The 27,099-nt window shown below is 45.1% G+C and overlaps 1 protein-coding gene across 1 annotated transcript in view; it reads right to left on the bottom strand.

Moving 5' to 3' along the window:
* The window catches only part of LOC138299812 (trem-like transcript 1 protein), a 93,730-nt gene that overhangs the window by 22,981 nt on the left and 43,650 nt on the right, over positions 1-27,099 (bottom strand). The window contains exon 5 of the mRNA XM_069238397.1: positions 18,046-18,164. Within this exon, the coding sequence (XP_069094498.1) occupies positions 18,046-18,164 (119 nt within the window). The remainder of the gene's footprint in view (positions 1-18,045; positions 18,165-27,099) is intronic.

The following is a 27,099-nucleotide window of genomic DNA, read 5'->3' on the forward strand; positions in this document are numbered from 1 at the left end:
GCTCCCTCACTTATTCTTTCTTACACTTCTTAGTCTGCAGTTTGATGGTGTCCTGACTGCAGGTGTGCTGAAAACCATAAAAGATGGTGAGCTTGTCTGCAAGATAAGCGGGGTTGATAGTCGTGATGGATTTGTAATTGATGGAGTTGCTTTTGAAGATGTCGCAGACAGCAATGGGAGCCAATGGAGTTCTATCAGGTTGGGGATGATTGACCGTATTTTATCAGGCCATAGATGAGATTGCAGGATGCAGAATGCCCTAAAGAGTACCAGTGTCAAGTCTGGCAGGGCATGAAGCAGGGTATTACCACAATCCAAATGCAGGAGAATGAAGGATTAAGCAGTAGCTCTCATGTTGTTTTCTGGAAGAAACAGTTTTACTTTTTCTAGAAGTGAGGGCTGGTGCCAGGCAATCTTTTCTTTCTCAATGTGTTCCTTTAGAGTGAGGCTGGTGTCCACGGTGATTCTAAGTAACTTGTCTTTTTCTGAAAGTTGGCTGTTGCTTCGAGCCAGGTTTGTACTGTTTCTAGTTTAATATTCTTGGCAAATAAATAAAAGGAATTCTGTCTTGGTTGGTAGGCACTGAGCATCCAATTCTGAGTGATATGCAGGCAGTGTTTGTGGCACTGGATGTCTGAAGCAGAGGAAACTTTCAAGTACAGTTAGGTATCATCATTAACTTGGTCATTGGCAGACATCATTATTAGAAAAATGTGTGTGGCAGTACTGTACAGCTTGGGTGCAAACGTTTTGGGAGCCACATGCAAGCTGAATCTTGTAGTTTAAATATGTAACCTCCGGTGGAAGTAAGACCCATTTCTGGGGACATTTGTTTTAATGTGGCACTATCTTGTGGCCTTTGTGGTGGTACTGTAAGACAACTGCCTAAAGATGTATTAATGATACACCAGCCCTGGCACTCTTCTTGGCCTAGTGAGGTAACTCATATGTATCTCCTAGCTATGGGAGAGTAGTCAGAATTCTTCATGGACAGGACCGATCTTCCAAAGAGCCTGTGTTAGCGAGTGATTGACATCTTTGCAGATAGGTGTTTCTGAAGGCATCTATGTCAGAATGCTCCAATGAATGAGTTAGTCTCATAGGAGAAGGCTCTGAGAAAAAGGAAGAAGACTCAGTCAGACTTACATATATGAGTCTCAATATCATTGTATAAATCTACAGAATAACCAAAGGCGAATCCAAATGCTGTACAATATGAAATTTAACTAACATGCAAAAGACCACCTATTCAATAGCGATAAAGTAGAAAATAAGGATAAACAATGAATGCATAGAGTAAGAATTCAAGTTTTTCCTGCCTAACCATTTAATCTAAAATCCTAACTATGCTAATATTCTAGGGGATCAGGAAAATAGTCAGCATGACAGAACTTTTAAAGAAGTGTCCATCAAGAGATGTACGGTGGCATGTAGCTTCATAGAAATTAGAGTTCAAGAGAAGTATCTAAGTAGGTCCACCAGAGGGAATCTGAATCTCACCGCTAACTAAACCACACTTAAATCTTGTTCTTCCAATGATGATCTCATAAGAAAATTCCTTCTTAGTTCAAAGCTGAAACACAAGCTGTGGCCTGCTTAATTGGAACTTCGGGCTTCTGGGTTTTTGGTGTTGACCTCAGTATGCCGTCAGGCTCTGGAATTTCTCAAGAGTTACAGCTGCCAGCTAAGGATACTCCTCACATCCTCGATAAGCACTCTACTTGGCTTTTCTTGTCATCTCAAACAATAAGCTCCCTATGTTACGACTCTGTTGTCCCATTTCTAGGCGATGCTGTAAGGGGACTTGCGGAAGCCTGGGAATCACCTTGAACACTTATCCCTTGCTGACTCCCGTTTGTTTCTCTTTTTGCCATGGTATGCTTTTGTAGTATTACATTTGCTTCCTGGGACTGCAAATCCCATAAAGCACAGCCTGGTAGTCAGGAAAGCCTGGATTCTCTTTTACATTGTTTTCTATGGAAGAAATCCAGTTGCTCCTTTTTACCGGATCCTCTCCTCCAGGACTTGCGAGTGTCTAAAACTACACACACCTGAGACCTCTCCTGTGCAGCCCAGTCATGTGATTCCACCTGGGGTTTTCTGCAGCTTGGAACTGCTTATATAAGCAGCCATTTGCTCAAGAACCTTTGTTGTGCATTGGAGTTCGATTCCTTTGTGTTACAGACCCCTTATCGGATGGTGTTCCAGTCTTGTTCCTGTTCTGTTCCAGCTTGAGCCTGTTTCCTGTTTCTCTGCCCTGCTCCTGATGGTTCCACCCAGAGTCTGCTCCCTATCTCTTAGCCTTGTACCTATTTGTTTCTTCCAGAGCCTGCTCCCTGTTTCTCTGTCCTGTTCCTGCCTTGTTACAGCCTGAACCTGCTCTCTGTTTCCCATTCCTGTTTACTGCTTATTCCTACTCTCTGTATTCCAGCCCTGTCCTTGCTTGTTCCAGCCAGAGCCTGTTCTGTTTCCCATTCCTGTCTCTGTTTGTTCCAGCCAGAAGTTTACACCCTGTTTTCCAGCCCTAGTCCTGCCTTTGCTTCAGCCTGAGCCTGTTACCAGTTCCCGCCCCTGCCTCCTAGTTTGTTCCTTCTGTTTCTGTTTCCTATCGGGTATTTGTGTCTGGTAAGTGTTCTAACAGTCTTCACCAGTGTATAAATGTCTTCCTTTGTACAGTGGTTGGCTCCTGGTTTCCAGGAAGCAATTCCAGCCCCCATCCTTTGTCTAGTGTTATACGTTGTCTTTAGTGCCTAACAGTGACAGTGTGCTATTGCTGTTTTTCCAGGAATTGCCACTGTGTTTCCAGCTGGACGCACAAGAGCTTGTCTTGTGTATGTACGTACTATCCTTGTTTGTGCTCTAAGGGTCCAGAGACAGAGGGGGTCATTCTAACTCTGACGGGCGGTGGAGGCCGTCCGCCAGAGTTCCCCCCTCCAGAACACCGCTCCGCGGTCATTAGACTGCTGCAGTGATTCTGGGTTTCCCACTGGGCTGGCGGGCGACCGCCAAAAGGCCGCCCGCCAGCCCAGTGGGAAACTCCCTTCCCACGAGGAAGCCGGCTCCGAATGGAGCCGGCGGAGTGGGAAGGTGCGACGGGTGCAGTTGCACCCGTCGCAAATTTCACTGTCTGCAAAGCAGACAGTGAAATTCAAAGTGGGGCCCGCTTACGGGGGCACTGCAGGGGCCGGCAGGGGCCCCACGACACCCCATACCGCCATCCTGTTCCTGGCGGGCGAACCGCCAGGAACAGGATGGCGGTATGGGGTGTCTGAATCCCCATGGCGGCGCAGCGAGCTGCGCCGCCATGTAGGATTCAGAAGGGCAGCGGAAAACCGGCGGGAGACCACCGGTTTTCCTTTTCTGACCGCGGCCAAACCGCTGCGGTCAGAATGCCCTGCGGGGCACCGCCAGCCTGTTGGCGGTGCTCCCGCCGACCCTGGCCCCGGCGGTCTAGTACCGCCGGGGTCAGAATCACCCCCAGAATCACTTCTGCTGCCTCCTTTCTACGGGACTGGCATGGTGACTATCTGTAAGAGCAAACTGCACAGAGTCATTGACATTCTCTGTCACTGTGGGAGGTTCTGCGACCTACTCTGTGTACAACCCCAGCGTGTTTGTCCATTAGTAATCCGTTTCCTGTTTGTTCATACAAGGGTTACTCTGCTTTTACTTTTCTGTTTCCTGTGCCTGTCTATAGTTGTCCTTTCTGTGTATGCCTTTAGCTGCTCTTCTGCCCCATTACACTACCTCTTCGGGATATTCTGTGACCTCAAGGGGTGTCCCAACCAGAGTCCCGATCAGACCCGCCCGAAACCGTGACACCCTATTATCTTTGTCTTGGATCCTAACACCTGCATTTTTAAGAAACCATTCAAAAAGCAAACTACACATTGAAAGTTAAAACACTGAAAAAATACGGGCCTTCACTCTGGCCAACCTGATTAAATATGAGTACATTTTCGGGGAAAATACATCCTATACGTCTATTATGTCAAACATATAATGATTATAAAGAATAATATTTCTAAAATATGGTAACATGAACATTCTGTGAAATGATGATAAAATACGGCATACATGAAACATTGCATTCGTCTGTGCACTTAACTCGTATATTTTACAGTGCACCATGTTAAGGAAACATTTCTTTCCGGTTAGTAGAAAAACAACCACCCTTTATTTAATGATTTAAGAGGTGTAATGGCACAGCCAGGTTACCCTCTCTCAACCCTCCCTCTGATGACTTTTGAGACATCATAATTCCCTTTCAGTCTTGAATGAGACTCTCTAATACCTGGTTGTTTTAAACAGTTTTCGCCATGACTCCTCTGAATGCTTCATATCTACACATATTTACACTGACTGCCTTCCAATTCAACTTCTGCTCTTTTTCTCTTCTGACCTCTCTGGATCTTTCTTCTCTGAAAGACCTTGTATCCAATCAACAAAACTATTCCCACTATTGAAATTATCAACAATGGTCTAAACACAAAGCCTACTATTTCACTTCCCAAATTCCCAAACCACCTGCTTATAGGAGAAAATCAATTTCTAATTGCCTCCCTTGCACCAGTCACTGCAAGCCCTTTCAATTCCTTCGTTAGTCCTGAAATATTCTTCCCCAGTTCTTTACTTTTATTGGAATAAAGTACAACATTGTTGAACCTTCAGCATCCAGCAGGCTCCGCCCTCTTTTGTGAGTAACAAATCTAGTGCAAGCTGATGTTGTAAAACCATTGATCTTAGCACAACCATCTCAGTATTTACCAACAACAGCAAATTTGCTGTGCTAGTAGCCAGTTTATCCACTATTGTTGACAGCTTTCTAATCTTCAGGTCATTCAAAATCACTCCTATTGATGGAAACAATGCACCAAAAACATCTCCCATTATTTCTGCAGCACTAGCTCTTCGTCTGCTTCTGGGTTCCACCTTCAAAGATGTTTCCACATGATTGATCTTTAGAAATACTATCGCTGAATAACACGTACCATGCCATCCTTTCGGCAACTTAAAATATGTATACTGTCTACAAATACAATAGACTCCATGAATCACAGGATCCTTTCCCCCCAGCAAGAATTCACTCTTTCCTCTTGCATCAAAAACATGCTCACAGTCACTCTTCCCTATAAACAGCGGGTCTATATAGCTCTGTTCAAAGTTTATGCACAATTTCCAGGGAAACGTCCTTTATGCCGAAGTTTTTATAATGAAGTCGTGGTTAACGAAAGCGGAACAAAGCTTTCTTTAACCACAACTCCGTTATTTTGTGCCTTAACTACGAATGCCCTGAACAACGAACATGCATGTTTAAGGTACAAACAAGGGAGTCGGCTAAGGAGGACGACGCAGGTGACGAGGGGACGACTAAGGTAAGTGGGGGGTTTTAGGTTTTGGGGTGGGGTTGGGGGGGTGGGGCGTTTAAGGTTTTGGGGAGGGGGTGGGGGTCAGGGGGTTTTAGGTTGTGGGGTGGGGTTGGGGGGTAGGGCGTTTTAGGTTTTGGGGAGGGGGTTGGGGGTCAGGGGGTTTTAGGTTTTGGGTTGGGGTGGGGCGTTTTAGGTTTTGGGGAGGGGGTGGGGGGTCAGGGGTTTTAGGTTTTGTGGTGGGGTTGGGGGGGTGGGGCATTTTTGGTTTTGGGGAGGGGGTAGGGGGTCAGGGGGTTTTAGGTTTTGGGGGCGGGGTTGGGGGGTGGAGCGTTTTTGGTTTTGGCGAGGGGGTGGGGGTAAGGGGTTTTTATGTTTTGGGGTGGGGTTGGGGGGGTGGGGCGTTTTAGGGAGGGGGTCAGGGGGTTTTAGGTTTTGGGTTGGGGGGTGGGGCGTTTTAGGTTTTGGGGAGGGGGTGGGGGTCAGGGGGTTTTAGGTTTTGGGGGGGGGGTTGGGGTGAGGGATGCAGGATCAATGGTGCCTATTACTAATGCTTTTATCAGGAATGCCTTTACAATGAAATATCATTGTTAAGGCATTCGTGGTAAAGGCATTAGTAGTAACAACGAGGTCGGTGCTCCGACCTCGTTGTTCAGGCACTCGTTGTTTCGGAAGTCGGTATTCCGTCGTATAACCCAATTTCCATTTATGTTGCCAGTTTGAACTCAAAGTCGGCAAATTCCATTGCACTTGTTGTTCTATCTCTTCCTTTTTACATTTATGTTGTGTTGCAAGATCTTTATCTGTTTTGGATTCAGTTTCTAATTCCCTCCTTTGATCCTCCACTAAATTTGAACCAGTCACATTGTGACTACGTGCATATGCATTGTCCAAGGGTTTTAATGACAGAAAATATTTTCCTGCAATCTCCGCACCTTTAAATATGGATTCTTATTCAGGTGCTTAAACAAAGCAACTTCAGGCAACACTAAGTCATAATTTGAAAAATAATATTGAAAACTTATCTCATTGTAAAATATTCTTAACAACAAACTACAAGAAATAGTATATGTCAATGGAAGGTGGTGATTTGTGATGCCTTCTGACACTGAAGCAGGTAACTGCATACAGACATAGCATTCATTGTATTTGCAGACTCATACAATCTGAGTAATCTTCTCCAGATTCGTCTAAGGGTAATTCTTAATCATCTGACATATAGATATTATTATCTTTAGGACTAAAAATTTGTGGGGAAACACTAGGAGGTAACTTCTTCGTTGCAGAATGTGTAGAAGAAAACACACCAATTAATAACATCACTAATATTGCAAGGGAAATAAGCCGTAAATCACCTATTAGGTATCTACTCATATTTTTCCTGTTTAGTTCCATTTCACCTTTAGAATCAGATCTATTATCACAGTAAATACTGCAGAAGCAAAATATATCTTTGTTGATTTCACCAATGCAAACAACAACAAAGTTGCAAGGTCATTGAGCAACAGTGTATAAATCTTTGTGAGACTTCCCTTAACCTACTCTGTTTTTTTGTAAATGACAACCCTTTTTCTTCTTTTGCTGGGGCATAGTAAATCTTCCAAATTCTCTATCCCAATAAACAAAAATGTCTCTAACATCTACATGAACCAAGTTCATTGTGGGCAAAGAAAATTCAAAATACAGCTCAACCATGACGTTCAGTTCATGGAAGTTCAGTGGAAACAGTATGTTCACTCTGACATTCCGAGAACTCTTTATCTGTGACTGTGTCATTTGCAAAGTAAGTCCACTCTGGTGAAGAATGCTTATGACTAGGCATCCTTGTTCTCTTTGATCTCCTCAGTGCCACACCTTCATCAGCACTTTCACTCAGATCAGAGCTTTCTGCTTCTTCGTTAATCATTGGTGGCACACGTTCTTTGGGCAAACTCACTTTCCTTCTTTCTAGGCCAATGGTCTCCAGCTTCCACTCGCTTTTTCCCAGCAGTAGTTCCTTCTTCGGGGTCTGATTCTGAGTCAGAGTCATTCACCACAGGGCGAGGTTCACTTGTCTCTTTTTCGGTCTCAGAAAAACTTGTTCAAGACCCCCATCCGCTTGCTCAAATGTGGCTCAGTCTGGTCCCTGACAGCCTATGTGTCCTGTTCTTGTCATCTCTCTCGTACAACTGGTTCTTCTGGGATAGGCACTGTTGTGTTGAGAGGGCAATCAACTCTGCAGGAATGGGAAGTGTGTATCCAGTTGGGGAGACCTCCATACTTTACAGTCGTCGTTACTAGGATCACCTGGTACAGTCCACACCAGCGAGGTTCTAATCACGTCTTCCTGACATGTTTCTTCACTAAGACCCAGTCACCTGGATTGAGGCCATGGCATTGTTCTTGATGTAGAAGTGTTGTGGCTACTCCAGCCTGATGAGGCACAGAACACACCACATCTCCAAATCCTTAGCAAAAGTCTAAGACCATATCATCAGTGATATTCACAAGTATATTCCCAGGAATTGCTGCAATCTCACTGCCCTGCCCGTGATTTCATGGCTGGACAGTTCAGTCTTTCAATCAGTTACGCTCCGCAAACTCATTAACACAAGAGACAGAGCATCAGGCCATTTCAATGATGTGGAAGAACACACTTTTGCCAGTCTGGATTTCAGTGTGCCATTCACTTGCTCCACAAAACCAGAAACCTCAGGTCTGTAACTGCAATGTAATTGCTGTTCTATTTGCAAAGATGCGCACAACAATTTCAGGACCTCATTGTTCAAATTAGTTCCTCGATCTGATTCTAAAGAGGCTGGAATGCCAAACCTAGGAATGAGTTATCTCCGTAACAGTTTAGCTACAGTGAGGCTAGTTGGGTAAACCTCGACCCAATGGGAAAAGACACACACCACAACCAAAACATATTATAATCCTTTGCACACGGGCATCTCAAAAAATCCTTTTATATCCTGTTCAAAGGTCCTCCTGACCTTCTTCTATGACTCAGGGTAACTGCAGTTCTTTTTCCTACATTGTTCTGATGACACACAACACATCTATGGCACAATGCTTCAGCCATCAACTTAAAATTAGGATTGAACCAAGTTTGTCTAGACAGTCTTACCATGGCATCCCTCCCAATATGATCTGGACCATGCAAATGTCTAGCCGTAGGAGGTAACAGACTATTTGGCAACACTGGTCGCCCATCCATTGAAACTCAAATGTCATCAGTTGTCTTAACACAACATGCTCCGCCCCATCCTTACTGTTCTTCCTCAGACACTTCCTCCTGAAGCCACTTTACCTCTTCCCAGGTATCAACTGTTGTCAACAAGAGGGTAAAGTTAGTTCCATCCATTCCTTCATTTGTGAATTCACCATTGAATGTGCAAACATTATGAGCACAGTATTTTGCAATCTTTCCAGTGTACTTATTGCCCAGAGTCAAATAATCATCTCAAGAATGATGTGCAGGGCACTTAACCACTTCAATCTCCTGGGGCAATTGTAGTGCATCAAGGAGGTTTCTCACTTGTTTGCTATTCCAGATTGGGGATCCACAAGACGTCGTAAATGAACGATGCCAAAGCCATATTGACTGTCAGTAAAAGTTTTCACTTTCAATTGATGCGAAACACAAAAAGCTCTAGTAAAAGCAATCAATTTGGCCACTTGAGCAGAGAATATTCCATGAAGCCAGGAAGCTTCAACAACTCCAGAAAGGGTACAAACAGCATAGGCTGCTCTCAGACTTCCTCCACTGTCTCTTAAGCATGAACCATGGACATAATCCTAGTCGGATAATAGTCCATCTTGGATGTCTGGTCTTGGTTTGGTGCACAGTTTAGTGACATCAAGACATTTGTGGACTTCTTCACAGTCTTTAACTTCTTGATTCGATACTGGCAACAGAGTGGCAGGAGTCAAAATCCCACAACATTTGATAGTTATGTTGGATGCAGCTAGAATGATTTGTTTGTACTTAGTAAGTCGACTGCTTATGAGATACTGTTCCTGGTTCTAGTCAACAAAAGCTCTACGGAGTGGGCAACATACACGGTTAATCGGTGACCCATACCAATATTTTCACACCTCTCTATACTTGTGCTGACTGCGGCTAATTTCAATGATTTTGATTTAGCACTGTCCAAGGACTACCCTCCCTCTCACTGCAGAAAAGTGCAACAGATTTGTTATAATTGGGCATCCCCTGAGCCGGGCATGACAGAGATGTTCTGTCAGCTCCAGAAATGTGACAAGACAGTCGCTATCCCACGGTACCGGATTGGGCCCATACCTGTGTGTCAGCCTCTTTAAAGGCTTGGCCATCAGGAAAAAGTTGGGTATCCACTGTCTACAGTAGCCTACCATCCCCAAGGACATTCTGACTTCCCTCTATGTAGTTAACAGATTCATTTTCAGTATGGCTGAAACCCTCCTTTGACACTTACCTCACTCCCTTTTCAATATGGTGTCCAAAATATTTGACTGTTTTTTGACAGTATTGTAACTTTCCTGGTGACACCTTATGTCCATTCTCAGCTAGGTAGTTCACCAAAGCAATAGTGTATGGTTTACAAGCTTCTGGGTATTTTACGCCACCATTAGGTCATTGATATACTGGATCAAGACTGAGCTGCAAGGCATGACTAAAGATTCCAAGTTTTTCTTTAAATTCTGATCAAAAATAGATGGAGATTTAGTTTATCTCTGAGGGACCCAATACCCAGTTAAGACCCTATTTACGAGTTACAGCAAGATGGCAGTATTATGTGGTATGACTAGGGAGCCTTACCATGTAATACTAGCACATTACCCAGTAGTGGACCTTGAGTTCACACTAGTAAATGGTAGCTCAGTCCTGGTAAAGTGGCAGAGAGCAGTCAGGCTAAATAGAGGGAGATGTGTAAAGCATTTCACAATACAACATGGACAATAAGTAAATTACACAACTCGAAAGAAATCCAGCACCAATTTGGAAAATAAAGCTTATTTTTATATAACATTAGACACCCAAACAATTTTTTTTTTATCCTACATATAACTGGAGTTATGAATTTTAGAAGCTTTGGAAAATACTGTATTTCTTGCAGTCAAACGGTTACCATTGAACTCAATGGGGAAAATCAAAGTGTGCACTCGGGCTTTTGCAGGGTGAGCTCCGGCGAACCCACCTGGAGTTAAGGTTCTGCGGGGTCCTAGACCAGGACAACAGTCTGTTTCTTATTACCTTGCCTAGGGACTCTGGGTGCAGAGGTGCTTTGGCTGTCCTTGGTGCTGACGGGATCTGCGGGCCTGCCAAAATTGCGGGTCTTGACAAACGGGTACTTGGGACTGGATGCGCACTCCACCCTTTGTATGTAGAGGTCTTTGGGGGGTAGGACCAGGAATCAATAGTTTGAACTTTGCCAGCAGCTCCAGGTTCAGAGGTGGCTTCTAGCTGTCAATCACGGGAGGTGGTTGTGTCAAAAATGCTTTTCTGCTCCTCTCAAGGTCCCTCTCTTCAGGATGCAGAACCACAGGCGAGAGGTAATTGCCAGCATCGATCTCAATGCTGGGGGTCTGCTCTGGAGTCAGTGATGTCCGAGTGCCCATCAGATTCCGGATTGGTGACAGACAAGCCTTGGTAGCTGCAAAGGTGGTCCACTGGCACTTTGACAGCTGGAGGTCATCCGGCAGGGAGTAGAGGATTGAAACTTGGCAGAAAACTCACTCCCTTTCTTTGGATTATGGACCCCGGGTTTCTTTGGGCTCACTCACACAGAGCCCTTCAGGCCACACTTCTACTTCAGCATGGCGTTACTCCTGCAAGTTGCAGGGGACTGGTACCACCAGTCAGGGCAGTCTTTCTTGGCTTATCAGTGTCTACATGGTTCCCTCTTGATGGGACCAACGAGCTTTCACCACGGGCAAATGTCGGTCACTCAGTTCCAGTGATGGTCTCCTAACTTCACTTCAATTTCCTCCCTTCACGCTGTGGCTGGAGTCCAGGTCCTGTTGTTGGTGACATTGTCTTCTTTGTGCCTCTTCTTCCTTTCAAGTAACAACTTGAGGGTCTGTTGTCTTAAATCCTAGGTTAGGGGGCGTTAAGGGTGTGGGGGACAGTGGTCAATGGGCTACTGGTCCCTGCAGCTAGTCCGCCCCTGCAGGGACAACTTCTTGTGGGATAAAGTCACTTTCTACCCAGAACCCACTACTCCTAGGGGTTGCCAAGATAGCAGAACCTTTCCTCAGCTGTACAGGCCTCCTAGCCCACCCTAAAAGAGTGGCTAGCCTTTTGACTGTGTACACATCCTGCATTTTTAATTTTCCCACCTGTCGGGCTGGACATGGCGGGAAGGGCTTGTTCTCCACTGGTGGGATGAGTAATTACTATAAAGAGCAAAGGAAGCCTTTGAGACTCACTGCCTTGATTACCTTTCACACTAGCCATCCTGGGACGGAGGAGGTGTGACGTCTTGCCTGCCAAGGCCTTTTGGCTACATCCTGGGGAAGTGCTAGCACAACCAGCAGGAGGGCAGACTCTTGTTTGTGGTGGCAGAGGCTTGCGAGAGCACACCAAAACAGCAGAGAGCTTGGTAAACAGGGCACATGCTAGTTAATCCTGAGAATGGGCATCATGCTCAGGGTTAAAAAGCAAGAGGTTTGATTCCAAACATGGGGTAATTGGCCTGACCATCACAGAGCTTGACATCTGGGCAGTGTCCAGGTGCCAGTCCACGTTATCTTATGGACTGATGGGTTACCAGTGACAGCATTAAGTTTTGAATGCCAGTACGGTGTCATAGGTGCATCATAGAACAGTTCGCCCTGTCTCTTGGGCTACAGGAAACCTGCCTTAGGGGTGACTGACCTGTCTATGGACAGTATAGGGAACTTGGTGTGGGCAGAGTCACACTTGAGCAGCAGGCTGCTTGTGCAGGCTGACATGTCAGTCTTATTTTTTCTTGGGTCACACAGGGTGGCACAATCAGTGCGTCAGCCCTGGTGACCCCTTTCCCACTTTGGCCCTGGGTACCACTGGTACCAATTACTAGGGACTTAAAGGGGAGGTAAACTCCTTAGGGGTGACTGACCTGTCAATGGACAGTAAAGGGGACTCTGCCTGCACTTGGTGTGGGCAGAGTCGCAATCGAGCAGCAGGCTGCTTGTGCAGGCTGACATGTCAGACTCATTTTTACTTGGGCCACTCCGTGTGCTGCAGGCCTGGTGATCCCTTTACCACTCTGGCCCTGGGTACCACTGGTACCACTTACTAGGGACTTACACGGGATTTAAAGTCCTTGCCAATTGGCCTATGCAATTCAACATACAGTTTAAGAGAAAGAGCATAAGAACTGAGGCCAGGGTAGCAGTCCTCAGTACCCTAAGAGGTCAAAAACAACAGCATCAAGCAGCAAGAGGTGGGGGGGGGGGGTCACTATCCAAAAAGGGGCACTTTACAACACAAGTTGGAATGCAAAAAGGAACTGATTGTCCTCATGGAACGGTACTGAAAAGGAGGCCTGACACAAATCAATGACAGTGAATCACTCAGCCTCACATGGGATCATGAACAGTATTAAAGTGAGATTTGGTACCATGGGGCAGCAAGGAAAAATAACATTACTTATTTTCCTCAGGTCCTGTACAATCCTATATTTGCCACTCAGTTTTTGAAGGCCCATAATGGGAGAGTTGCAAGGACTTCCCATTATCTCCTTCAGAATTCCCTGTTGTATCATGGATTCAATCACAGGAGTTATCCCAGCAATCGTTTCCGCTGTCAAATTGTATTGTGAAGTTCTTGGGAATTCATCATTAGGCTTTATTGAAATTGGGACAGGTTCTACACCTTGGATCAATCACATATCCTTCCCCGTAAAATCTCACACCTCATGATTGACAGTCTCTCTCAAATCTAGGAGTAAAACATCAAGTGTTAGCAACTTCAGCATCATGCAACAGAGTTAAATTTTCATTAGCTTAGAAACAGCATCCTCATCATGGGTTTGCACTTCTATACCTGCTGGAGTGCAAAAGAAAACACAATTTAGTTTTGTAAGTAAATCTCTTCCCAAAAGATTCACTGGACTGCAATCACATATGCTAACCTTCTGTTTCTCCTCAAAAGAGCCTATTTTCACTTTAACTGGGGCAGCTTCTTTAGCAGTCATTTGTTTATTTTCTACACCAACAACTTGGATTGGTTTTTCCCGAGAGGGGTAGGTTTGGGACTTCTACTTTTCTCAAAGTAGAACAGGTAGCACCAGTATTAACCAGGAATGACACATGATGTCACTGTCTATAAATGGTCTGCTTTGGTCCACCTCTAAGGCTGCACCAAGTATACAGCCTTCTTCCCCCTTCAGGCACCGTCTGATTGGTGCCATTTACTTCATCCAAATTAAACAGGGGAAACTGTTGAAAGGGATTATTATCCTGCACCAAAGTTGTATTTATTCTCAAACCCTGATTCATATTCTGACATGACCCAAGAGCATTTTGCTGTGGCATTGGAGGTTGAAGAACTTGCATTATTGATTCCGACTTCTAGGTCTCTGCACACCCTGCATCTGATTGGAATTAGTATTCTAAGAAGGTACAAATCCAGCATTATGAGCTTGATTAGCTGGATTCAAACAACATTCCCACTTCCAATGTCCCACTCTATTGCACATGTGACGCACACACAGAATACAAAACCTTTGCTCTGCTCAAATGAATAGTTTCAAACACACAAGCGAGTTCACAATCATGTGTGATGAAACCTCGATCTGTGGAGTGTCTCCAAGACCAGTATAGCTTCACTCTGTGCATTAACATTCACTATACCAATTACTTCACATTCACACAAAGCAGGCCCCTATCTTAATAATGCCATTGACGATGTCTCACAATGACCCAACCTCAGAGCAGATATTATATTATGATGTCTTCTACAACTTTTTAACTATCTCAGGATCTTAGGCCACCTCTGACCCAATAAGCTCCTCACCTCTTTTTAAATTATCGTACTCACAGACATGCAAAGCATCTCTGCAAGACACAACTTTTCACACACTCATCGCAACCTAAATGCAACTTCCGCAATCTGAAACCCTGTTAATATTCACTTGTCTGCTTCCGATAAAACCCTCCTCTGAATCACCATGATTCCGCTGATCTTCCAAGTCTAGATACGAGCATCTAAATTAGGCATTGGGACTAGCTATTCTAGAAGCTAATTCCAGATCTTCTCATTTCGGAAAGAGGACCATCCTCTGCTACCATCTGCTCGAGCTCTGAGTCCTAATTCTAAATTTCGGGTTCCAATGAATTTTTCTTCTCATTGCGAAGGGTAAGGAGAAAATTATTCAAAACTATTTGAATTAATTACAGAGTAACTTGATGGTCACACATTCAAATCGGGAGACCAATTTATAATTCAAGGGTCTTTATTTAGACTCAAAGTCAAACTTACATTTATGAGTCTCAAAATCATCATATAAATTAACAGAATTACCAAAAGCAAATCAAAATGTTGTACAAAATGAATTTGAACTAACATCTAAAAGACCACTAATTCAATAGCCATAATGCAGAAAATAAGGAAAAACGATTGATTCATAGAGTACGAATCCAAGTTTTTCCTGCCTAACTATTTAATCTAAAATCCTAACTATACTAATATTCTAGGGTTTCAGGAAGATAGTCAGCACAACAGAACTTCAGGAGAAGTTTCCATCAAGAGAGGTATGGCAGCATGAAGCCACATAGAAATTAAAGTTCATGGGAAGAATCTAACTAGTTCGGGGCAGAGAGAATCTGAGTCTGCCCGTTAACTAAACCATAATTTAATGTTGTTCTTCCATCAATGGTCTCATAAGCAAATTCCTTCTTAGTTCAAAGCAGAAACTCAAACTATGGGGTGCTTAATTTTAACTTCAACCTTCTGGATTTTCAGCATTCACCTCAGTACACACTCATGCTCTGGAATTTCACAAGAGTTACAGCTGCCAGCTCAGAATACTCACATCCTCATCCAAAACAAGAAGCTCCCTATTAACTCAGTCATGGATCCTGACACTTGCAGCTTTAACAACACATTCAAAAAGCAAACTGCACATTGAAAGTTAAAAAACAGAAAACTATATGGGCCTTCAGTCTGGCCGAACTAATTAAACATGAGTACACTTTCAAGTTTAAATAAATCCTATATGTCTAATACGTCAAACATATAATGATTGTAAAGAATAATATATTTCTAAAATATAGTAACATAAACATTCTTTCAAATGATGATAAATTATGGTGTACGTGAACATTGCATTCATCTCTGTACTTAACTCCTATATTATACCTTGCACTATGGTAAACAAACATTTGTTTCCATTCGGCAGAAAAACAACTACCCTTTATTTAATAATTTAGGAAAAGTAATGGTACAGCCAGGTTACGCACTGTCATGCCCTTGTTAGTTCAATGCCGTATGACGATGAAGGCAGTGGCAGGATCCTACTCAACAGCTTGAGAAAGAAGTTGGTACATTTGATCCCTATTGGTGGTTAAAACAAAGATTCTCAGCATGTGTTTGGTTTTGGAGACATTCTAGTATTCTTAGAAGTCTTTGGGGCACTGCTTTTGCATGCAAGCAGTATAACGGGAGGCAGACAAAGGAAATGGCTCTAGGATTTGACAGACAGCCAATCAAAGAAAATAGCGTGATCTGGTTTTGTGTGAAATTAAACCAGACACGAACAATGCGCAAGAGGAATATAGTGTGATATTCCTTTGTGTAACATTTACTTGAAGTAACTTAAGCCACTTATCCTCTGGTGGTTATAATGACGCATTAATTTGTACTCAATGGTGTACCTCGAGTACAAATACTACATAAGACACTGCTGCCTTATCCTTGCACCGTAGTGCAATGTTCGCAGTCACACAAAATTTGCAGTTTTTGTGCGAGTGTTGCTGATAGAATCATTGGCATATGACTGCAGATTTGGCACTGCCCAATTTTCCTTTATTCTCACAACGTAGCTCTGCAATTTTTCACTCTGAGTTCCAATGCATCACATCTGTGCCTCACTGCCCAGTTCAATGGGCTCACCTAAGACCCTGTAATCTGTCTCCAGTTTGGACACAGTCTCAGTTGAAACCAGTTATGCCAAAGAGCTGTGTAAGTCTTAGTATTTTCAAAGGAGAGGGATCTGGTAGTGGGCACCCTCGGGTTGCCCCCTTGGAGGCAAATCAGGTGCCCGTTGCGTAACCCCAGTGCCACATGGAACATTTAAGAGCACCTTTTGACCCTCATTCAACGATAGGGACCTGGGGGCACTAAGGGCTTACATTCCTTCTTTTCTCCCAGTGCTAAGACACAAGCCACTGATTACAAGCCCAGGAGACGCTTCCCATAATCTGTCGCTAGCAGGTGTGAGGAGATAGACCCGATATTGATGATTTTAAGTTTATCTCAAAGAGCTGGTGTGGAAAGTGGTGCTGCTTTTTTCGGGAGCTTCGTTATGTGCATGAATAGGGATAGGTGTGCATATTAGGCATATGTCTTTTGAAACAAGGCTCTCCCACATCAGTCTTGCATCACTAGCCATTAAAATATAATGGCTTGGTACAGAAACTCGGTGTGCCTGCTGCTCTCCTCCTACCAGATTGGTGTCTTCTGCTCTTCTAGCTTTGCATTTGGTAACTTGCGACTCTCAGCATCCTCAGATACCCTGACACAAAAGGAACTGAGGACTTTGTTCTCCTCCCTCAATGCAGCCTGAACGCTTCCAACTACAAAGACTGCACAAACAAAAGACTAAAGACTTAGCCAGAGACCAGGTTTAGCTAGCGGAATTCCAAGACCTGGAATCCAACATGTGAGGAGGGATCTCCTTCTAGCATGAATGTTGCTGTGCTCCCGGAAGCCCTATGTAGCTTGGGGAAATGGCAGTGTGGATCTGGTAGAAGCCCCTGCTGCCTAAAATCATTTCCCTCACCCACGCCCATGCCTGTCTTGACCTCTCTCCTTAGTTCTGGACTTTTTAGGCAAATTTATATAATGTTTCCATCTTTTAATGAGCACTTCTTGTAAGCCCGCACTTTTAAATGGGTGCTCAGATGGTCCCCTAAGTGAAGAAAAGATAGGCTTTAAACACACTTAAAGGGGTAGGGCTTAAGATTTTCTTTGAATATATAAATATGTCTAAAAGCACTGCAGAGTCAACTTTATTAATGAACACCAGCTAGAACATTTAAGTGATCAAGTAGACCATTTATGGCACCATATTAGAGGTCTTAATCCGAACCCTTAAGAATAATGTTCATATACCTCGTCACATAGATTTTGTATGTCAACAGCTGCTACCTGTCACCCTGCTGCTAACATCTGCCAATGAACTGTCAGTGAAGTGCTCTCTTTGCAGAGAGCAGGGATGCTCACCATGCCAGATGATCCAACTCATACCACTTCTGTAGAATGATGTCCTCAGCAGTACATTTTTCTGAAACTCTCACTGAACAGGAAGGGTGACCCTGTGTTCAAAAAGCATTCTCTCTGCGGACAGTTTGAGGATCAGCTGGAGTGGTACGAGGAGCATAGTCACATATTTTCTGTGTGCTTTCTGTCAGGCACTTGCATCTATCACAGTGATCCACCTCCATTCGCTCACAAACACACCACTAAAGATATTTTCCAAGATGGATTAAGTCCATGTTGGGATCTTACCTGTTTTCCTTCTTCTCCGTATAAATATCAGTGTGCCAACTACTGAGCCGATGAGAAGAAAGGCAGCTGCCAGGGAGCATCCAAAGATCATGATCATGTGTCGGTTGTTCCCCGAGGACCTGTCGAAGCAAAGGGTGAATATGAGCGATATCATTAGCAGAACCTATCTAACAACTGTGTCTTAATGGCTTTCAAAGTCATGTCCTACAAAGAGCACTCTACATAAGGTGAATAATAAAATGTGTAGAACTGTGAGCGGGCATTTGGCATACAAATGGGACAATAAAATAAACATGGAGAAATAAGAGTATAAATGAAGTAGTGAAGCGGCCACTCATTATTTCCCTGGGCCAATGCTATAATAAACTTTAAAAAATTAAAATAGGAATAAGAAAAAAATATATGAAATTCAATCAATGCAACTTCTACATATGCTAAGCCTTGAGGTATCCTTTGTATCTCCTTTGATTATCATTAATTTTCACTCCAGGTCCACCATTTCTACTGAGTCTGGATTTCTCCTGTAGTCATGCACAATCCCTCTATGGCCATCCTTTCTATTATGTGGTGTGTTAGCCATAGAATAATTTATTCTGCCTCCACCCACACTTAAACCATCAGTAAGAAACTTGGTATAACAAAATATCTCCTGGCAGGAGTACTTAAGTGGATGGAGGGCACAGACACAGACGGCTTCATGGATGGCTTAGTGTGCCACATGGCCCGCCTGGCAGGAGTATACTTGAACCGACGAAGGGCACAGAGTCAGACCACTTCATGGAAGGCCTAATGTGCCACATGGTGAAAGAATCTATCTGCCCACTTTGCGGTTGAATGAGTACAGGAGTCCCTGGTTCCCCTCTGAAGCCAAGAGTCAGGCTGAGATGGCTCCTGGCCTGCACCCTGACCTACTGGGACTGTGACACAGTTTTCAGGGTTGCCTGTCAGCAGAGCCCCATAGATGACAACCATGCAATGGTGATCTTTCCAGACCACACGTAGGAGGTCCAGGCAAGGTGTAGATCCTTCAACAACGTGCAGAGGGAGATTCAGAGACATAACCTACAGTGCATGATGAAAGTACTAACTTTTTTTAACACCGTGGAGGAGGTTTGGGAGTAGCCTGAATGCTGGAAACCATTAGAGACTGGACAGCAGGGTAGAGGTTGTACATCACAACTGAGACAAGACACCACAGAGCAGTGAGCAGAAGACACAAGGGGCAACGGTCAGAGATGAGCAACCTCACCTGCCTAAGCACAAGTATGGAGGCACTGGGGTTGGTTGACCTATGGAAGGAAGAGCATATCCTATGCATTGGGTGCAACTGGGTCTATGTCCCATATAGACTACCTCTTTATGCCAGGACCCCAGAGGTCTAAGTTCGGAGGCACACGCCATTGGGTGTGAGGGGTCTCGGATCATTACCCTCTGGTTACACAGTTGCTGGCCCCGGCAAGCTGGGGCTTACAGAGATGGAGACTGGACCCATGGAAGATGAACAATTAGCATACCAAAGAGGTTATGAGGACAGCAACAGAGTAATACTTTCTGGAAGACACACACTTGATAGAATCCAAAATGAGAGTCTGGAAGGCACACAAGACAGTGATTCAGAGACACATCATAGCGCACATCATTGGGAAAAATAAAAAGCATGAAAAGGAAGTCCTGATCCTGGAGGAAAACTTATGCCAGTGAGAAGTGAACAGCGTGGACAGTCCTGCTCTGGACCTCACACATAAAATTGTCCTCTCCAGGGACGAATACAACAGGTTGGTAAAGTGAGAGGCATGGTCTCAATACAGGGCCAAGGAGTACAAGCTTTACAATGTGGGGGCAAGTTACTGCTCTCACGGGCACACAGGAAAGAGGGTATCAATGGGTACCTGAGGTAGTAAAAGGTGAGAGAGGCATGGCCCAACTGGCAGCAAATATAGAGGAGGCGTTTGGTGAGCATATGCGGATGTTGTGTGAGTCCAGGGCAGGGACGGAAAGGGAACAGTGCCTTTGATTTATTGCTCACATCCTGATGTCTGTACCCAATGCAGATGACAGAGAGTTGCTGGACAGGGGTATAGCAGTTGACAAGACTGAGGAGGCAATTAGCTGTTTGAAGGAAGGAAAGCCCCCCTGCCCCGCGTTCCAAGCAAAATTCTATAAGTGTCGAATGAGAAAGCTGACTGGCCTCCTCAGGGAAATATTTTATGAAGAGAAAAAGAGAGGATGCTTACCCAGAGATCTTCAAATAGCGACAATCATGAGGATACACAAGGAGGGCAAGCCAGTAGATATATGTGCCTCCTATACGCCCATTGCATGTGGAACCTGGAGGTGAAGATGTTAGCCAAGGTGTTGGTAAATCGCTTGCTCTGGATCATTGACAAACTAATACACCTGGACCAGTCCAGGTTTATTCCCCATAGATCCATGTGACACAACCTGAGAAGGCTGTTTGCGTGACTAGCGAGACAAGGGTGTTCGGGGAGCTAGAGTTGGATGCTGAGAAGGCATTCGATTTTTGGGAATGGGGGTATCTCTTGCCCGTGTTAACAATGATGGGGTCTGGGCTAGAATATCTGGCCTGGGTCCAAGTCCTCTATACCAAGCTGCGGGGTGCTCGAACAACTGGGAGATGTCCAGATAGTTTGACATTGGCAGTGGGACTAGGCAGAGGTGCCCTCTTTCATCCCTGTTGTTCGCACTGAGGATAGAGACAATGGCCAACTGGGTGAGGGTTGATGCCCAAATTAGGAGACTTTGTTGGACCTCAGATCGGGAGAACGTGATCTCACTCTCTGCTGACGATATTTTGCATTACTGACTCTGACCAGTTCATACCATGTATCTTAGAAATCCTGAGTTTCTTTAGAGACTACTTAAGTTTGCCCATTAACTGGGTGAAATTAGTGGTGTTCTCAGATGCGCCTGGACAGCGCCCGGCATTTGGGGCACGCCTACTGGGCTGGGCACTGGGGGGCTTTAAATACCTGTGCACATACATAACATTAGATCAGGCAGAATTCCACAGGTGCAATCTGGGCTGTAGCCTCCAGGATTACAAGACAGATGTAAAGCACTGGCGAAGGATCCCGCTCTCGCTGGTGAACAGATCTTTCCTGTTCAAAGGATTACCCAACCTTCTGTATATGCCCCAAAACACCCACATGAGGCGCCATAGCTATTTCTAAATAAGTAGCTGCAATGACCAGGCTGCTCATCTGGGTTGGGGGGGTGTTCTTGTATAGTCTTGTCAATTCTCGCTAGGGGCCCCTATGAGGCAGGAATCATCTTTCCCGGTCATGTGACTGTATTACTGGGTGACTCAGCTGCAGGTTGTGAATGGGTGGGTCTTTGAATTCCACCAAGAACCAGCATTACAGGCACACAGATATCACATGGGACTAATACCTATACAGCACCGGTCAAGCATGGCCGGCAACCAACCCCACATAGGGTTACTGAGGAAACAGGCGAAGAGAGTGAGTACTGGTCTGCTGGTCTAATTACAGGGGTAGGTGCGTGGTGATGCTTAAACATGTTAAACTGATTTTTGCAGTTTCTGTAACAGAAAAACCATTTAATGAAAAAGATTTAAGAGAAACACTTGCTATAATGCTCTTCCATCCTTCTCCGATTAGTTTCTCCATTTCCTTTAACAACACATCTTCATGGTGTGTACTGGTATCCATAGTAACAGTAAGAAAGGTATCCCAAAAAGTTTCATGATGAATTATTAAGCAGTATCTCACTTGTTTTTATGTCTTCTCATACCCTTTTCTCAAAGTATCCTTGATGATATAGCCTGCCCTACAAAACTTTTTATAACCTTGTCATTCTTTTCCACTGTCCCATAAATGACCTTAGTTTTCCCTTTTGCTTTGAAATGGTTGCAGCTCTTATGTTTTTTCTAGAGTCTTCACTTATACCATATGCTAAAATATGGAAGCCCCTGTGGCCAAAACAATAAGCTGCCTAAGAGATTATAGTATCTCTTCCAAGTTCCTGAACGCTGTCAGTGCTTTTGCCTTATAACGAAGACCAACCTGGTAGGCAATTTAAAAAAAACTATTTTTTGTGAATTTCTTCACACCATTCATCTGCACTATTTCATTTATATTAGGCAGCTGGAAACTGTCTAGTACAATAAATGATTGAGATTTCTCAATGTAGCATAGAATTTACTATGTGCCCTTGTATTAATGACAATGGACGAGAGCCATTCTGAATACTCCAGGGCCTCAATTACTTTTTCAGACAACTTTCATTACACATACGCATCTGACCTACCTCCTCTCTCATAACAGCTGGAAGCCTCCTCAGCTTAGAAACGCAGTGAACTGAGAGCCGCGGGCGCTGATTCGGAGAGCCGCGAGAGAGAGGAGAGAACGCAAGACTTCCGAGACTTCCAGTGGGCAGCAGAGGAGTCGGAGGAGGTCAGAGGAGATCAGCATCTGTTAGCCGTATCAAGTGAGGCCGCGGCCGAGGCGGCCGTGCACCTCCCACACCCTTCACACCCTTCGCATCCCCGCTTGGCACCCTGTTACACAGTGCGGATGGGTGTGTGGGTGTGTCTGACACTGCTGGGCCTTTTACCGAGTAGACCTCGGCGTCTGCTCCGTTCCGTCTGCTCCGTTCCAATTCTGATTTGCTGGTAGTGATGGAGCCGGAGGAGGAGTCTCGCAAGTGTGCCAAACGAAGCGGCGAGACAGCGCAGCTGAGCGCACTCTCTCCCCCGCTTCTTCCCCCCCCCCCCCAGCCTGGGCATAGGCAGCCAATCCGAGGTCAGCGTGGCTGGAGGGTAGCAGGAGGGAAGAGGCAGAGGCCCCCAGTGGTTGTTGATGATTTGGGGCCTAATTCAGAATAGGGCGGGAACCGCCACGTGGCCGCTCCGAGGCCATTCTGGCTTTCCCGCTGGGCCGGCGGACGACCGCCAAAAGAGTGCCCGCCGGCCCAGCGGGAAAGGCCCTGCAACAAGGAAGCCGGCTCCGAATGGACCCGGCGGAGTTGCAGGGGTGCGACGGGTGCAGTTGCACCCGTCGCGATTTTCACTGTTTGCTAAGCAGACAGTGAAAATCAGGGTGGGGCCCTGTTAGAGGGCCCCTGCACTGCCCACTGGCATGGGCAGTGCAGGGGCCCCCAGGGGCCCCACGACACCCGTTCCCGCCATCCTGTTCCTGGCGGTAAAAACCGCCAGAAACAGGATGGCGGGAAGGGGGTCGGAATCTCCATGGCAGGGGTATTCCGGCGGGAAACCGCCGGATCCCCTTTTCTGACCGCGGCTTTACCGTCGCGGTCAGAATGGGCATTAAAGCACCGCCAGCCTGTTGGCGGTGCTTCTGTGTCCGTCCACCCTGGCGGTCATAGACCGCCAGGGTTGGAATGAGGCCCTTGGTGTCTTTGGATGCTGGCGGTCCAGCGGTGCCCTGGACAAGGGAAAGAAGGACTAACGTTTAATGGAAGGCATGAGAGGAGGAGTTCCACGCTTCCCCTTGTTTAAGGAGAAGCCCTAGGCAGCCTCACATAGCCAGACAATAGAGGAGTACTTCCCCTCATTACAAATAACGCTGCTGTCCCTTGTGGCAGTCTTGGACAGCTTCAATCAACCAGTGGACAGCGGCAGTGGCAGTGGAGGTGGGGAAAGTGGCGAGCCCCCCCTCTAAGTTCCTACGGGGGAAGCACTGGAGCAGCACTTGAGACAGAGTAAGGAGCCAGTTCACGCCAAGGCCGGTTCGCACCGGGGCTAGAGGTTAGCAGGACGTGGTGTCACAGGGAAGTGGAGGCGGAAGTGGAACCTCGCGTTACATTGCGTTACTGCAGTGTGGAACATTGTGGTCTACTGTGGAAACTTATTCATTTACTACTTATTTACTACCTATTAGATACTGAGTATAGCACCTAGTGCTCAGAAATGCAGGTGAGTAAAACCTGCGTACGCGGTGTAAGGAAGGGTCTAAAGTCCGGTTTTAGATCAAAATAATCATTGGAGGAACACCAGCATGCGGAGACACCATATGGAAATTGTGAAGAAGGCTCTGGTGGCAGCGGAGGAAATATACCACAGTTGTTGGACCAGGAGGACCATTTTAGAGACAATGGGGACCATGGGGACAGTGGTGAACAACCCTCAGGGACCCCTCTCGGGGTATCAATCAGAGAGTTTGTTGGGAAGTACTTTCAAGAGACGCACCATATGTCACAAGCGTCAGAGGGTAATACCATGTTGGATTCCAAGAAGAGTGAAATAGGCTGTCCTATGAGAAATGATTTTCAAGTTTCAGACTCATTGCAGATAGAGGATTTGTTCATGGTGGAGGGGTTTGAGGAGGTAGATGGGCGTAAGGTCTCACTGGAGCCCAGGCAATCCTCGTCCCCATGCCCCCTGTTGCTTGCTATGGATAGTATAAGATTAGAAGAGGGACCCCCGTCCAGCATTGGCTTTGAGAGAATTAATGAGAGGGAGGATCACTTAAGAGGTGGGGTGGGCCTGTCGGAGAGGGGAGTAAATAGGATGTCATTTTGCCATCTTCACCCCTGGGTAGACAGTCTGTATTTGCGTTAGATACCACCGCCGTACCCACTGAGTCACTATTAGATGTAATGTTTCTAATGCAAAAGACCCTGCAAGTGATACTAGAGGTACTGACGGCAAATAATAGTTTGGGGAAATCCCACAAGAATCAATTACAAGGGATTACCGAGGAGTTGAAATGTATTAATGGTAGTATGCCTGCTTTAGTACGACCTATTTCGGAAAAGAGGGATCAAGAAACAGATACTCTTGATACCCCGAACAAAATAATGAAGGAGGGGAAACAGCCATATTGCAGACATTACAGACATTAAATGACCCTTGAGTATATGTTTCCAAAGATCCAATGCTAGTGATAAGGAGGAATTGTAGATGGAGGAGAAAGGGTAATGGTCTGTATAGGCTACCCTATCAACTGAAATATAGGAAGCAAAGTAAGCAAGGTAATGCTGGGTGTAAAACAACACAAAGGAGAAAGGGGAAGTTAGTGCAGGCAGATCAGGTCAACTTCTCAAGGCCAGGCCTGGAAAGGCCAAGCTGCGATCAAGGTCGGGAAGCCGCATCTGCAAAGCAAGGGGCCACGCTACAGATAGTGCCTACTATACCCATCAAAGAAGTGAGCTGGCGAGGGGAAAGAAAGAAGGGTAGACAAGGAGTGGAAGTGGAAACAGAAGTAGTAGAAGAATTAGAAGTAAGAGAGCTAAGCAGTGGTTCTGGGGGAGAGAATGTTATTAAGAGACCAGAAAGAAGGAGGGGGTGCAGAGAAGTAGTTAACACAACTTGCCCAGTGAAGATCGGGGTCTTATTTTCATCTACAGGCACTGAGAATAAGAAAGAGCAGGAAAGTTTTGGTGGAAGTAAAGGAAGGTGGATATATTTGGCGCCTTGGAAAAGAGAAACTGGGAGGAAACGCCTAACAAAGTTAAAACCATTAAATCGTTCCCGTCTTTTAAAAGTTATGGCCTCGCGCCCAAGCCTATGTGGGATTGAGTTAGATGATATAAAACAAATAGGATTTATATTAAGCCCGGAGGAGGAAGAGCTGACTAAAGCACTTTTTTACTCTGACTACATCAGGCGATTGGTATTACAAGCAGAGGTGGAGCTGATGAAAGAGGTTATAAGAGTAGTGCAGGGAAACGGGACAAAGGATGTGATACATGATAGGCGTGCCCTTAGGTGCCATGCAGGTATGCTCCCAAATCAAGTCCAGTGTAATCTGTCATATAATAAAAATCGCAGTAGGCGCGTGGATAGAAACAATGGTAGTTTAAGTGTAACTGTAGTTTCAGAATGTAACGACCCACAATGGAGGAATTGTTTTGAACTCTTTGTAAATCCCCGTGATGAGAATAGTAGGGGTGAGTTGAGTGATGTGGACTAGGAATTAAGCCCCGCACACAGCCATCTGGTTTTATCCTGGAATCTGGAAGGCTATAATAAACATCTAAACAAGAGCGGTTTAAAGGAGAGTTTGAAGAGTATGATGTAATGTGTTTCCCAGAAACTTGGCTGTGCGATGATCCAGAACCAGTAGATGGTTTCATGGGGCTGTTTAGGGGAGCAATTCGGCAAGGGTCAGAACGCCCATCAGGGGGACTAATAACCCTAGCCTCTACCAGAATAGCGAATAAGTTCACAGAAATAAAAACTAAATGTCGTTGGCTATTGGCAGGCCAGGTAGATCTCTACAATGTAATAGGTGGTGTTAAACAGCTTTTGATACTCAATGTCTATATACAACCGGGGAACGTGTTTGATTTTAATATACAGCGTGGGCTGTTTGAGGAAGATCTTGAACTATTATGCACTGGTAACGCTGGCTGTCTGACTTTAATGTTGGGAGACTTTAATCATAAACTTGATCCTAATAGCAGTGACAATTTATATAAGGAGCTACTGGCAGCAGCACAAATCCCTAGAAGTATCTTTCCAAACGTAGAATGTTCCGCTCGTGATTTGTCCTTAGTAAGAACATTAGGATCTTTAGGCATGTTTTGCCTAAATGGGCGTATGAAGAACGATCGTCCGGCCAAAAAGACCTTTCGAACAGGTAATCAGGAATGCCCTATTGACTCTGCTTTTGTAAACACCTAGGGCCAGATGTAGCAAAGGGTTTTACCCATTCTATGTCTATGGGAAAATGTGTTCGTACATATGGCCCCTGGTTCTTTGGAGAAGTGCAAAATTTTGAGGTTGGGCATACAGAGGGCAGTGATCATTGGCCGCTCCAAATAACAATACGCTCAGCCGATAAAATTCAAAAAGAAAGAGAAAAGACACTGATAGCGCTGGTTGAGTATCCCCGTAGGCGAAGGACCCGACTAACAGATAGCAGTCTAGAAGTACTTAATAATTTGATTATAAACTATCCCATCCTTAATATGGAAGAAGACCCAAAAGATATATTAAAAGGCTATAATAAGGGTATTGCGTTAATGGTCAATTGCCTCAAAAGTAAACTAAAAATACCTCAAGAGGGAAAGAGGAAGGGAGAACCATATATGATCAATAATAGTAAA

The sequence above is a fragment of the Pleurodeles waltl genome, chromosome 6 (genome assembly GCF_031143425.1).
Source record: "Pleurodeles waltl isolate 20211129_DDA chromosome 6, aPleWal1.hap1.20221129, whole genome shotgun sequence".
Classification (NCBI taxonomy): Eukaryota; Metazoa; Chordata; class Amphibia; order Caudata; family Salamandridae; genus Pleurodeles; species Pleurodeles waltl.